Source organism: Ovis aries, chromosome 3 (genome assembly GCF_016772045.2).
Source record: "Ovis aries strain OAR_USU_Benz2616 breed Rambouillet chromosome 3, ARS-UI_Ramb_v3.0, whole genome shotgun sequence".
In the NCBI taxonomy this organism is placed as follows: domain Eukaryota; kingdom Metazoa; phylum Chordata; class Mammalia; order Artiodactyla; family Bovidae; genus Ovis; species Ovis aries.
The window spans coordinates 210,111,341-210,125,223 of record NC_056056.1 but is presented as its reverse complement, the minus strand read 5'-3'; the positions used below and the strand labels follow the sequence as shown (position 1 = coordinate 210,125,223).

The 13,883-nt window shown below is 51.5% G+C and overlaps 1 protein-coding gene across 1 annotated transcript in view; it reads right to left on the bottom strand.

Annotated features, from left to right (window-relative positions):
• Positions 1 to 13,883, bottom strand: part of VWF (von Willebrand factor) — a 123,612-nt gene that overhangs the window by 51,025 nt on the left and 58,704 nt on the right. Inside the window, exons 19-24 of the mRNA XM_027967983.2 lie at positions 11,301 to 11,404; positions 10,112 to 10,250; positions 6,774 to 6,908; positions 5,316 to 5,462; positions 1,938 to 2,078; positions 1,690 to 1,803 (exon numbers count right to left, since the gene is read on the bottom strand). Of these exons, the coding sequence (XP_027823784.2) occupies positions 1,690 to 1,803; positions 1,938 to 2,078; positions 5,316 to 5,462; positions 6,774 to 6,908; positions 10,112 to 10,250; positions 11,301 to 11,404 (780 nt within the window). The remainder of the gene's footprint in view (positions 1 to 1,689; positions 1,804 to 1,937; positions 2,079 to 5,315; positions 5,463 to 6,773; positions 6,909 to 10,111; positions 10,251 to 11,300; positions 11,405 to 13,883) is intronic.

Here is a 13,883-nt window from a genome sequence, read left to right as displayed (position 1 = left end):
GGCAAGGCGGGAATGTGCCGTTGATTAGAGCAGGGACAGCAGCTCCAGGGCAGGAGAGATGTGAGGCCACGGTCCCCGGGAGGGGGTGGGTAAAAAGGCAGAAATCCTATGTTCTCATCTAGATTCCAGATGAGAAAGGGGAGGGAAAGGCAGGCTTGCCAGCCTCTCGATAATGAGATGTGCCTGAGAATTTTTCAGAAGAACATTCCCTTCAATCCATCTGTTCCAGGCACCTGCTGAGCCACCATCCATCCCCATAACCCACTCCCACCCTCATGGGACTCTGGGTGCTTTATATAAACACCACACACACACACATACACACTCTTTTCTGGCCTCCATTCAGCAGAGAGACCAAGAAAACCGAAAACCCATCAGGACCACCCATATACTGCCCCACTAAGATGCTATAGGCTGACATGCTTGGACCTTGGCTGGCCCAGTGCTCCTGGACTCCAACCCCAAACCTACCCTAGGGGAAGCCCACCTGTCGTCTACATTCAAGCCCAGTAACCACCTCCCGCCTTCATCTGCCGCACACCTGACCCCCATACACCAGCCTTCCTACCCGGTGGCCACCTGCTGTCCACGTTCAAGCCCAGTAACCACCTCCCGCCTTCATCTGCTGCACACCTGACCCACACACACCAGCCTTCCTACCCAATGGCCACCCGCTGTCCACGTTCAAGCCCAGTAACCACCTCCCGCCTTCATCTGCCCCACGCACCAGCCTTGCTCGGGGAAGTTACAGTTGGCATGAACCAGACATTAAGCAGCTCACTGTGCCCAGCAGCCTGGGTGTCTTTGACCCTCTCACTGCTTTCCCACTTCCTGCTTGGGTGCCCGAGGTCTCCACCAAACCAGGGGATCCTACGTATCCTTCCGGGTCCTGAGGGACTAAAAATCACTGGCTGGACAGGAAGAGATGAAACACAGGTGTTCAGCCACTCCCACGAGAGAGACACAACGAAGCAGCAGGTCTCTGCACCTGGCTGTGACTGCCCCCAGATGTGTACGTACATACACAAATACACACATACCCACAGATACACACGTGCGCATATATACATTCAGACAGAGACAGAAAACTACACTGAGCCTTTCTCGGAGAAATTCCTCATCACCACGTGAGATAAAGACATCAAAAGAAGCCATAAAATGCAGGCTCAAAATCTGGGTTTAAGGGGACTTCCCTGGTGGTCCAGTAGTTGGGATTCTGCACGCCCAATGCAGGGGGCACAGGTACAATCCCTGGTCAGGGAACTAAGATCCCACATGCCATGCAGAGCAGCCAAAAAAAATTCTTTTTAATCTGGCTGTAAGACCAGAAGAGTTTCTGTAAGACAAGACCTGGGAGCCCAGGGCAGGGGCAGGACGCCTAGGGCCAGAGACACAGCAGGGGCAGGAGAAGGGAACCTACCATTCTGAGGTTAGAGATAAGGTAACCTGTGTGGGACAAGCCCCAAGACTGAGGCCAGGAGAGCAGCTCAGGCAGGACGCACAGAGAGCCAACCATTGCACAGAAGAAAAAGGCTTTGCCAAGCACTGCTTTCCTAATAAGCCGTCAACTATTCTTTCTGTTTCTCAGACTGAAGCCACGAGAGGTGAGCAACTACAGATCATTTCTAAAGCTCCTGGAAGCATCCATGGTTAGAAGTGCCTGCCCCCCAGATCCCCCGCTGCCCTTACCAGCCTGTTGCACTCCCGGAAAACATCACTGGTGAGGACCCTGCAGGAGGAATCCACCATGGTCTGCTTCATGACGTTCTTGTGGCAGGTGGCAGGGGCCGAGTCCAGCGGCACCTGGGGAACCAAGAGGGAGAACACAGATGGACCCAGAACAGTCAACCCGGAAGCACCCAAGAGGCCCTCTCCCCAAGCCCCGCCCCTGCAGGCCACACCACCCACTTCGCACAGCACTGGGGACCCCAACCTACTTTCTGGGTGTCAGCGCAATGCGGGCTCACTTTCCAGGAATTCCCAAAGTCCACAGGGTCTTCCTCCACTTGGAGGCTGCTGCTGGTGAGGTCATTGTTCTGGACGCCATCGAAATTCCCACACAGGCCGCATACCCGCTCCTGGGGAACAAGTAGAGGCAGCGTGAGCTTTGCAAACCTCGGAGCAAACTGGCTGAGTCAGGAGGAGGAGGGTTTCGGGCAGCACGGGAGGCAGACTCGCCTGAGGAAGAGGAGGAGGGAAGGGGATGGGAGGGCAGCCCAGAGGGAGACCGAGGTGGTCAGCAAAGTCTCAACCCTGCCAAGGCCCTTTCCCTGCTTCTGCACTGACCCCCAGGCTGCAGTTGTTCAGTCACTCAGTTGTGTCCGACCCCCTGTGACCCCGTGGATTGGCCTCCCTGTCCTTCACCATCTCCCTGAATTTGCTCAAACTCATGTCCATTGAGTCAGTGATGCCATCCAACCATCTCATCCTCTGTCTCCCCCTTCTCAGTATGAGCATAAATGACCCCATGTTAAGGTTAAGGAAACCAAGGTCATTCACAGAGAGAAGCAGCGCACCCAGGTCCCTTGGAGGCCCAGTTAAGCAGCCTGGGCCTTGATCCCTGCAGTATGAACCACCAGCTGCCCCAGTAAGGGTCTGAGCCAAAGAGAAGCTGGTTCAGCATTACATCAGTGAGAGTGTGAGAGGTCTGAGGAAGGAGCCCTCTAGTCCCACTTGACTGTGGACAGGTGCTTGCCTTCCCTGGACAACTGCAGCCTGTTCAGAGCAGGCTGGCCAGGACTCTGCATGTTAGTCACTCAGTTGTGTCCAACTCTTTGCAACCCCGTGGGCTATAGCCCACCAGGCTCCTCTGTCCATGGAATTATCCAGGCAAGAATACTGGAGTGGGTCGCCATTCCTTCTCCAGTGAATCTTCCCGACCCAGGGATCTAACCCAGTTCTCCTGCATTACAGGCAGATTCTTTACCATCTGAGCCACCAGGGAAGGCCAGGATTCTGCTGTATACTAAATGCTACCAGGGCTGACATAATATCTTACTTCTCTCCATGTTCACCTATCAGGGGATGCAGTATACAACAAATCCTGACCAACTAATGAATGAATAGATGGAAACCATCACATAAGAACCACTGGACAAAGACTTCTCCAGCGGTCCACTGGTTAAGACTCTGCCTTTCAATACAGGGGGTGCAGGTTCGATCCCTGGTCAGGGAACTAAGATTTCATAAGCCACGAGGTGTTGCCAAAAAAAAATTTTTTAAGTGGACAAAATCAGCCTGGAAAAGAAAAGGTGATGCTTTTAGAACCTTTCTGAAGTCCTGCCTTGAGACAAAGAGAGGTGACTTATTTTGTTTTGCTAGGAAACTTGTAAGAAAAATGTTCTCCCAGGCAGGCAAAAGGACAAAGATTTTTATGTGGCCTAACGGCCCCTGTGTATGGCCCTGCCTGGTCCCTGTCCTTACTGACCACCAATCACCTCAAGCCCCTCCTCTCTAGCCACCCTGGTCTGCTTGTTCCATACAAACACCATCTACCTCAGGGACTTGGCACCTGCTGTGCCATCTGCCTAAACTCAGGATATTTACCATCTGCCTAAAGTCAGGATATTTACATGACTCCCTTCCCTCTTCCCCAAAGACTCTTCTCACACTTTCTGAGACAAGTCTCATCAGACCAACCAATCTAAAATACTTAGTGGCCCAGTGGTTTAGAATCAGCCTTGCAATGCAGAGGATGTGGGTTTGATCCCTGATCGGGGAGCTAACAGCCCACATGCCGTGGAGCAACTAAACCCAAGCGCCACTAGAGAGTCCCTGCTCTGCAATGGAAGAAGTAAGATGCAACACAGCCAAATAAATACATAAAAATAATAATAACATATAACAGGGACTTCCCTGGTGGTCCAGTGGCTAAGACTCCACGCTCCCAATGCAGGGGGCATGGGTTTGATCCTTGGTCAGGGAACTAGATCCCACATGCTGCAACTAAGAGTTTACACACTGCAACTAAGACTCGGAGCAGCCAAATAAATAAATATATATTTTTTAATGTATATATAATCTTTAAAAAATAAAACACACACTATCCCCACTAGAGTATGACCTCCGTCAGGCTTCCCCGATGGCTCAGAGAGGAAGGGATCTGCCTGCAGTGCAGGAGATACAGAAGATGCAGGTTCGATCCCTCGGTCAGGAAGATGCCCTGGAGGCGGGCATGGCAACTCACTTTAGTATTCTTGCCTGGAGAATCCCATGGACAGAGGAGCCTGGTGGGCTGCAGTCCATGAGGTCACAAAGAGTCAGACACAACTGAGCGATTAAGCAAGCAGGCAGGGTTGTGGTAGGCAAAACGACACCAGGCCCCGAAGATGTCCACGTCCTAATCCCCAGAACCAGGAATATGTCACCGTACACGGCTAAGGGAACCTTGCAGGTGTGTTAGGTCAAGGATCTTGAGACAGGAAGACTGTCCTGGGTCATCGGGGTGAGCTCAGGGTGATCACTGGGCCCCATACGGGGTGCAGGAGAAGTCGGAATGAGAAAGGCGATGAGACAGAGGGAAATGGAGAGGAGAAGGTGCTATGCTGCGGGCTTTGAAGGTGGAGGATGGGCCCCAGCCAGGGGTTCGGGCAGCCTCCTGAAGCTGGGAAAGGCAAGGACAGAGCCTCCCCTCACCGTATCAACAGGAAGTGATTTGCCCCCGTACCCAGAGGGCCTAGAACAGTGCTTGACACGTAATAGGAGTTTAGTAAGCATTTGTTGAATAATGGAATGAGTGCGTTGCTGATGCTCTCCAGAAATGGCATGGGGTCGCAAGGAGCAGCCTCACTCAGGTACGAGCTGAGAATGAGCCATCAGAATGCTGGGAAAGTGGGTCCTGCCGCCAGGGCAGACAGAGCATTCATCACATACATGCGTGGAGGAAACGAAGTCCCAGCAAACCGTCGAGACCTGGACAGACATCACGAGCTTCCCCCCAAGCAGGTGATGAGCCGGCTCACCACAGCCCTCGGCAGGTGCTGGCCTGGGCTCCGTGGGAGGCGCACCCAGAATGTTCTGCCGTGTTATAGCCACATTGTGCGTGATGGATTTTGCTCCTTAGGTTAGGAAACCTTAAAAATACCTACTGTCAGTCAAGGGACTGTTTGCAGGGTCCAGGACCCTCCATCCTGCCCACGGGCAACTGTCGGGAAACAGCCGAGGTGAATTCTAATCCTTGAGTCTTATCTGTATCGGGAGGAGGCTGACCACCCATCTTTCCCCTGAGACTGTGGGTGGGGGGATCCCAGATGCTGCTCAGGGAGCTGAAGATGTAAGCAGACAGAAGACGGAGGAAGTGGAGAAAGGCCACCCACCTGGTACGTCCGCTTCAGGAACACGGAGACAGCCAGGTGCCCGTCCCAGACCACAGAGAGGGCCTTGCCCAGCAGCACAGTGATGTACCGGCCAGACTCCACCACCTCGAAGTGCGTCTCATCCTTCATGGGCTTTTTCACGTTCACCTGAGCGAGAGACCAGGACAGTAAGGGACAGTATATATGTGTGTATACATGTATATATATATAATGCATGCTTGTATATGTGTATGCTGCTGCTGCTAAGTCGCTTCAGTCATGTCTGGCTCTGTGCAACCCCACAGACGGCAGCCCACCAGGCTCCTCTGTCCTTGGGATTCTCCAGGCAAGAACACTGGAGTGGGTTGCCATTGCCTTCTCCAACATATGTGTATATACCTGTATACGTACGTGTATATATATAATGTATGCTTGTATACGTGTGTATATATATTTGTGTGAATAGTGCATGTATATATGTGTGTATTCGTTTATATATATAACATAAATGTGAGACAATATATATGTATGTATAACATATTTGCAAGTATAATGTATGCGTATGTATGTGTGCAGACATTTGTATATATTATATATATATATGGGGGTACATACGTATACATGTGTATGTATGTGTGTATACCTTTGTACACATTATATATGTGGGTGGGACACAGTATGTGCATGTACATGTGGGTATACATTTGTATGTATATGTGTGTATACATTTGACTATATAATATATGTGTACATGTGTGTATATTTATATGTGTTACATACATTTGTGTGTATAATACATATAACTGAGTATACAGTATATATGTATACATGCGTGTAAATGTGTGTATACATTTGTATATATAATACATACAGCTATGGATATATAATATGTATGTATATGTATGTGATTATAATATATATTTGTATAATACATGTGTTTACGTGTATATATATATGTATCTAATACATATAACAATGAGTACATAATACATATGTGTGTGTGTAGAATATATGTGTGTATATGTGTGTGTTCATGTGTATATATAATTCATATGACTATGGTACATAATATATATGTATATGTGTGTACACAAGTGTGTGTGTTTGTACGTGTATAATGCGTGTTTATATACACATGTGTCTACGTGTATGTTGTAATAACATGACTATGGGCATATAACATATGTGCGTGCACACACGTATTCCCATATGAAAGTCCTCCCGCCCTCCACTACCCCCCAAGTCAGCCCTGGCTCTTCCTACACTGGTGCAAATACAGTTACACACCCTCCTCCACACGTGTCTGCACTTCCTTCTGCTAAAATCCATCACCATCTGCACCTGCCCCCCTCGCGGGACGTGGTGAGGTCTCTCCACCAGCAGCATCGGGCTCCACCTGCAATGTCCTGAATGAATGCTGGGCGCTGCTCCCCATCAGCTGACGGGGGGACTGAAGGTGGGGGACCAGCCCACACTCACCTCCCCGTCAAACAGCTCGATCTCTCCTCCCTCCACCAGGATGGTGATGCGCTTCCTGCACTTCAGGGAGGGGACGCTGCACCCCTCATTCCCCACCAGGACCCGGAAGGTCCCAGGGTTACTACCGCAGTGGTCCTGGGGAAAAGGGTGGGTGTCAGGAGAGAAACACGATCCTTCCACCCCTCCCCAGACCAGCAGACCAGTGGCCGGTGCTCCCAGGCCTTTGAAGGGAGTGTTACAGGAGGCTGCCATGACCACATGCACGTGTGCGTGCTTGCGTGTTCATGAGCCAGACGACACTCACATGTGTGCCATCCTCAGCCATTACCCACGAGCAAGTGCCTACAGTCAGGCAGGGAGAAGGGCTGAGGGGCAGGAGGGAGGAAGAAGGGAGACAGTGGGAGTGTGGACACCTCAGCCTGCTGATCCCCCACCCCCGGAGCCTGTTGGGCCAGCCTCAGCAGGGACCCACACTATCAGGCATGCGACACTTGGTAGATCCAAGCTCCAGCAGAGTCCCCTGGGTGGCTGGCCAGGACTGTAACCAAAGACCACCAGACCCAGCAACACCAGCTGAGCTGCCACCTCTAGAAGGGAACAGAGGCTGAGTGGGCACTGGTCCTCGCTGGGGTCCGCACAGAAAAGAAGCAGAAAGGGACACACTTCTGGCAAACGCCTCCCATCATGGCTGTCGCTGCGGTGTGATGGGGAAAACCACTCAACTGAGAAAAGCTAGGTGCGGGCTTGTTTCTGCCACGTCTGGGATGAGGTTGAGTGGGTCATTTACCTCTCTGACTCTCACACAAACACACACATACATGCACACACAGCACACACATACAATACACACTTGCATACATACCCACACATATACACAATCAGACACACATTCATACACACACCAAGACACACATACATACAATACCCACTTTCTCGCATACACACATGCACATATACACACATGCACACACACGTACAAACACATAGGCATGCATTTGTATACACACAAAGACACACATACATAACATACAGTACACGTTCATACAGTCGCACATGCATATACACACAAGTGCACACATATACATACAAACACACAGACACAGACACATTCATATACACACATACACCCACATGTGCATACATAGATAACACATACAATACACACTCTGCACATACATGGACACATACACTCACACACACATACATACATCCCACACATAAGACGTGCCCCTTTGTAAGACGGAATTAGCCAACCTAACGGGAGTCTTGGGTTAAACGGGTTTGTCTTGGGCAAATGGGGTTGTCAGGTTAATGCGTTTGTGTTGGGTTAGTGGGATGGCTGGGTTAAACGGGTTAGTGCTGGGCTAATGGGATTGTGAAAGTTGTAAGAGGGAGCAAAGGTAGAAGGGCTGTGTCACCAGCGGAGATTTTTCTGAAGGGGAGAGTTTAGTCCTGAGAACACCTCCCAGGGGAGGAAGCGGAGACAGGGAAGGGACCCGGGAAGAGCATCAAGGGGACATCGGCACTGGCTGTGGGGCAGGACTAGTAGCCCCCCGAGGGGCACAGCTCCGTGGGGGCACGACTGCCCACCTGGGCAGCTTCACTGGGCAGGCAGAGCCAGGGCAGGGGGTCTGACCAGTTCCTCTCACTGCACTGAACTGTCATGCTTTCTGGGTGCCCAGATCTGAACCTGACTGAGGATGGAGCTCCAGAGCTGGGGTCACCCCTTCTTTTGCTACCAAGGCTGGAAGGCACACAAGTAACAAACATGGGCTTCCACATACGATCTGTGGGGAAGCCCCAGAGGGCACCTGGGTGTGCATAAAACCATTTCATGGGGTGCATGCCCGTCTGCCAGCACGCCACTCACCTCTCTGGGGCCAACCTGGGGCAAGGGACAGAGGCAGGGGGCTCCTTCCCCCACAACAGGCAGGTGTCACACTCCATCTCGCTCGATCCCCAACTCCCTGCAGCTCTGACTCTGGGGCTGAGGCTCCTAGGGGTCTGTGGTCCTCCCTCCAGACCACACCGAGCCCCTCCTCCCCAACTCAGGAGAAGGGAGATGAACAGACCTCCATTTGTTTAAGCTGCAGAGTCCAGCCTCCTCGTTGTCATGAATAAAGAGCCCAGCCCTCCTTGCCCACCCACATCGGTGTCAACCAGCAAGAGAAACACCCAGGAGTCCACCCACCAGGAGACGGGGCAGAGCTGCCCTGAGTCCACAGCTAGGATCCCCTGGGGCTGCTTCCCACCCTGCAGGCAGTAGGACCTGCTCTAGCCCACACTCCCTACTCTGAGCTGCACTAGGTTGGAAATGAAAATGGTGAATAGGATAGAATAGGACAGGATATGACAGGATAGACTAGAATAGAATAGGAGTCCCCTCCATATGAAACTTCAAGTTGCGAACCTTCAAAGATGCAAACGTGCAACTTGTGTTCTAGCAAGGAACCATCACATCAGGTGTGAGTGAACGGGCAGCTTGCCCCCGTCTCCCATCGCTGCTGGCCCTTCAGCTCCACCATCTCCCCCGCTCCTCTCCCTCCTCCAGTCAGTGGCTCTTCTTGCCTGGTCACTCGATGCCAGCCCCTGTGTGCCAGCCCCTGTATGCCAGCCCCTGTGTGCCAGCTGTTGTGTGCTTTTGTACTATTGTACTTTTGTAAAGTACTATCGTACTTTTCAACATACTGCACTGTGAGATTAAAAATGTTTTCTTTATTTTTCTATTTGTTTTTTTGTGTGAAAAGTATTATAAACCTGTTACAGTATAGTACAAAATACAGCCAGCTGTGTTAGCTGGGTACCTAGGCTAACTTAGGTGGACTTCTGAACAAACTGGACTTATGAACGTGCCCTCAGAAGAGAACTCATTCATAAGTAGGAGACACGCTGCAGAAGAGAACAGAACAGAATAGATAGAATGGAACAGAATCACAGGGAGGGAAGGAAACTCCAGGAGTCATTTCCACCATCCCCAGTGGGCTGTCCACCACACAAGGATGCTGGCAGAGAGGGCGCCGGGGCCAAAATCCAGCCCCGACTCCACTCGCCATGGTTGGTCCCCTGACCAAGCTGTGTCTGCCAGGAGGAAAGAAGCCCTTCTCTCATTCCCTTGCGCTGGAATTGGGGCAATGGGAGCCTGCTCCACACCAAGGCCAGTTGACCAATGAGTTTCCGTCCATCCCTGGAGGCGTCCAGAGAGTTGAGGCAAGTCGGCAGTCACCGGGGTCTTGAGGCGCCGCCTCTCCAGGGACTGGGAAGTCACTCCCTTAGAAACCAGCCCCCAGAGCTGTTTCCATAAGCAGCTGTAGCCTGGGACACTGCCCCCCAGGTCTCACCTGTACCAGGACGTACTGGCACTCCCCCGGGAACAGGTACTTGAGCCCATCAAAGGTGAAGTAGTGAGCCAGGCCCACGGCAGAGCAGCCAGCATCACACACGCGGTCCGTACAGTTCCACTTCCGGTCCTGACAGACGCTGGGGACAGGAGACGGGGGGTGAGGAGGAGGCCCTTGGGTACGGGGGCAGGTCCGGCATCAGGGCAGCCAGGACGCCACCCACCTCCAGAAGGCCTTGGGAACTGGTAGGTGGCTTCAAGACCTGCAGATCAGACATTGCAGGGCTCTGCAGTCATGAACGCCCATGTTTTTAGGGCACAGGGCCCAGCGGGAGAGGGAAGCCACGCTACCCACTCATCACAAGGGGGAAACGGGCAAAGCAGAGCCCCAGTTGTCCAAGGTGACCCGGGGACACTGTCACCACCTGCGCCGAAAGTGCTGAAGCCCAGTCTCCCGGGACATTACCTGGGAAGGGCGACTGGTCTCTACACAACAGACCCCAAGGCCAAGAGCCCCTCTGAGGCTAAGGGAACACACAGGACAGAAGAGCAGGCAAGTTCTGAGGCAGAGAAATGGTGACCAGCCATGAACTTTTGCCGGGAGAGGGTCTATGTGGGCAGCAATGTGTATAAACCCACAGGGACTTGCCAGCTGCCCGTGCCCCCATCTCCCACTCTGTACCAGAACCAACATCGGGAAGTCCACTCTAGGCATCAGCGGTGGGATGCTCAGACCTCCAGCCCCTTCCTGCCTGGCCCCTTGGCCCATCCCTAAAGCTCTGCACAGCTCCAAAGAAAGGCCGGGTGATGAGCAGAGTCAAGGACTGGGTGAAGGACGGTCCCTTTCCAGGCAGGCACCCTCACAATATGCCTGGGGGAGGGGGACCAGGATAAGGCCACAGAAGGACCCCAACCTGGTGCCCTGGGGTGGTTTGGTTGCATGTGCAGTGATGGACATGGCCCTTATCTTGCCCCTGCCCCTCTCCCCGCAGGGAAACACTGCTTTCCAGAGAGCATCCATCCAGGGCAAGCCCAGGGGATGAAAAAGATTCTCCCATTTGACAGATGGAGAAACAGAGGCAGAGGGGAAAGGACAGGTGCAGTCATATTCCCACGGGTGGGGAGTGGGCAAGCGACCAAACCCCTCCCCGACCTGCCCCCAGCGCCCCCGGAACCGCTTCCAGCCTCACCAGGTGTTGCAGTCGGCCTTCACCCTGTCTCCGGGGGCGTACTCTCTGCCCTGGTGGAAGCAGGGGCACCTTTCCAGGGCCACACACCTGTTCTCATGCCGGACCTGAGGGAAATCGAATGGAAAGTCTTGAGGCCGAAGCGAGTGAACAGCCGCGGCCAGACGCAACCCAAGGAGCCCACGCCCAGATAGGGACTGGAGAGCCTGCTCAGCTCTCATCCACACTGGTCCTCCTGGCTCAGCTGGAGACACTCCGACCCCCTCTGCCCTCACACACTGCTGCAGGCAAGCGCCCTGGGACCCAGTGGAGACTCTGGTAACACCTGTCAAAAGCCCCTGGCACATGCATCTCCTTAGACCCAGTAATTCTTCCAGGGGATTTCTCCAAAGGTAAGAGAGTTATGGGCAAAGATTAATGTGCAATATTTATCACTCCAAAAAAAGTGGGAGCAATTAAGTGTTCAACGATAGGAAAATGACTAAGCCCACTGAGGAATCTCCAGGTGATACTGTTCAATGGAAATATTAAAATCTTAAAAGTTTTGAGAACTACTTATTCTGTTAATTTTTAAAACAAGAGAGAAAAAAACTGTAGATACATATAGTCTCAATTATGAAAAAAATATATATATATACTTCAAAAACTGTCTGGAAGGGAATTTAGAAGTTGCCTCTGGAGGGCCGGGATAAGGGAGTTTGATTTTCTTTTTGTGGTTTTTAAATTTTTTTCTGATTGTTCTTCATTGAGCATTTATTATGTTCTATAACTGAAGAAACCGGACAATTGATTTAATGAAATGAAGTAGTTAACAATGTACTTAATGTCCTGGAGGTGAAAGCGGAATACCGGCCACAAGCAGGGATTGACCAGAACCAGAGGCTGGGGGTTTTCAAGTCCCACGAGTCCCCTCCTGAGGGTCCGACACACCTGCCCTCCTCCCCCACCCTCCACCCGCCGAGGAGTTACCACGTGACAAGTTATACTCCTCATGGATGCCGCCGAGGGGGCGGGGGAGAACTGAGAAGAGCCACTGGCCCCGGTGGGCTCAGGAAGAGCTGGCCAAGCCCCTCTGACCCCACACGGGGATCTGCTTCCATCCTGGCAGTCCAGGAGGCAGCCCTGGACGCCCACTCTGCATGACCTTGAGAGAAGGACCCACAGCACTCTGGTTCCAAAGCCACCCAAGGGTGAGAGGCTTCTGGTCTGGGTGCCCCAGCATCCACGTGACCCCATTGCTCCACAGATAAATCTGGGACCCAAGCCCTGGGACAGGGCGGTCTTGGGCTGAACAAAGGGCTTTCACGTCAGGGATCACAGACTGAAATTACGTGTGTGAGTATGTACATATGTGCATGCATGTATGTGTGTTTGTATGCACGTGCTTCTGTATATGCATGCATGTGTGTGCATGTGTGTATATTTGTGTGTCTTGTATATGCACATGTGTTTGTGTTTCTGTGTGTATGTGTGGGCACATGCGTGTATGTGGGTGTGTGCCTGTGTGTATGTGGGTGTATATATGTGTTGATATATGTGAGTGCCCATGTGTCTTTGTGTTTGCCTGTATGTATGTGTGTGTGTGTGTGTGCATGCCTACGTGTATGTGTGGGTAGGCATATGTGTGTGTATGACTGTGTGCCTGTGTGTGCCTATATATATGTGTGTATGCCTGTGTGTCTGTGTGCATGCCTGTGTGTATATGTGTGCATGCCTGTGTGTATATGTGGGTGCATGTATGTATATGTGTGGCTGCATGTATTTTGTTAATATACATGAGAGTACATATGTGTCTTTATGTGTGTGCCTATGTGTGTGTCTATATCTGTGTGTGCCTGTGTGTATGTGTGTGTGTGCATACCTATGTGTATGTATGGTTAGGTGAATGTATATATGTGTGTGCCTGTGTGTGTGCATATGTGTATATGTGTGCTTGTGTGTATACGTATGCTTGCCTCTGTGTGAGTATGTGTGTGTGTCTTGTGTATGTGTGTATCTCTGTGGGGGGGTTTATACATGTGAGTATAAGTGTGTCTATATGCGTGTGTACCTCTGTGTGTATGTGTGTATATATGTGTATATATGTGTGTTTGCCTATGTATATGTGAGGCAAGGTTTCCCATCAGGAGGCTCTCAACTGTAATGCCACCAGCCCAGCTGAATCACTCAGAGTCCTAAAGCATTTTAAAAAAAGATCCACAGGGATAGAAAGATAAGGACACAATGCAGCAGGTGGGCGGGATGTAGATGAGAACTGGTCCACATGGAGGGTGGGCCAGCACCGCAGCCCTCAAGTGAAGTTTGTACAAGTCAGTCTCTTGGACATGTTTAAAAAGAAGAGACCCATCCCTGCCTAGCATCTGCCCCTTTGGGACATGAGAAGGATGATACGATAAAGGGGACAATTGTCCTTCAAGGACTTCAGAAGAGGACAGGCAGAGATAGTAGTCACGTTTGTTCATCAGCTCATGACATCTTGAGCAAGAAAGGTTTGTGCTGAGAACTTGGTCCTGGGTTTCAATCAGTCCCAAGAAAAACTATGAAGTAGAAAAAAATTGGTTTTGTCACTTTTCTCTGGAAAAAACC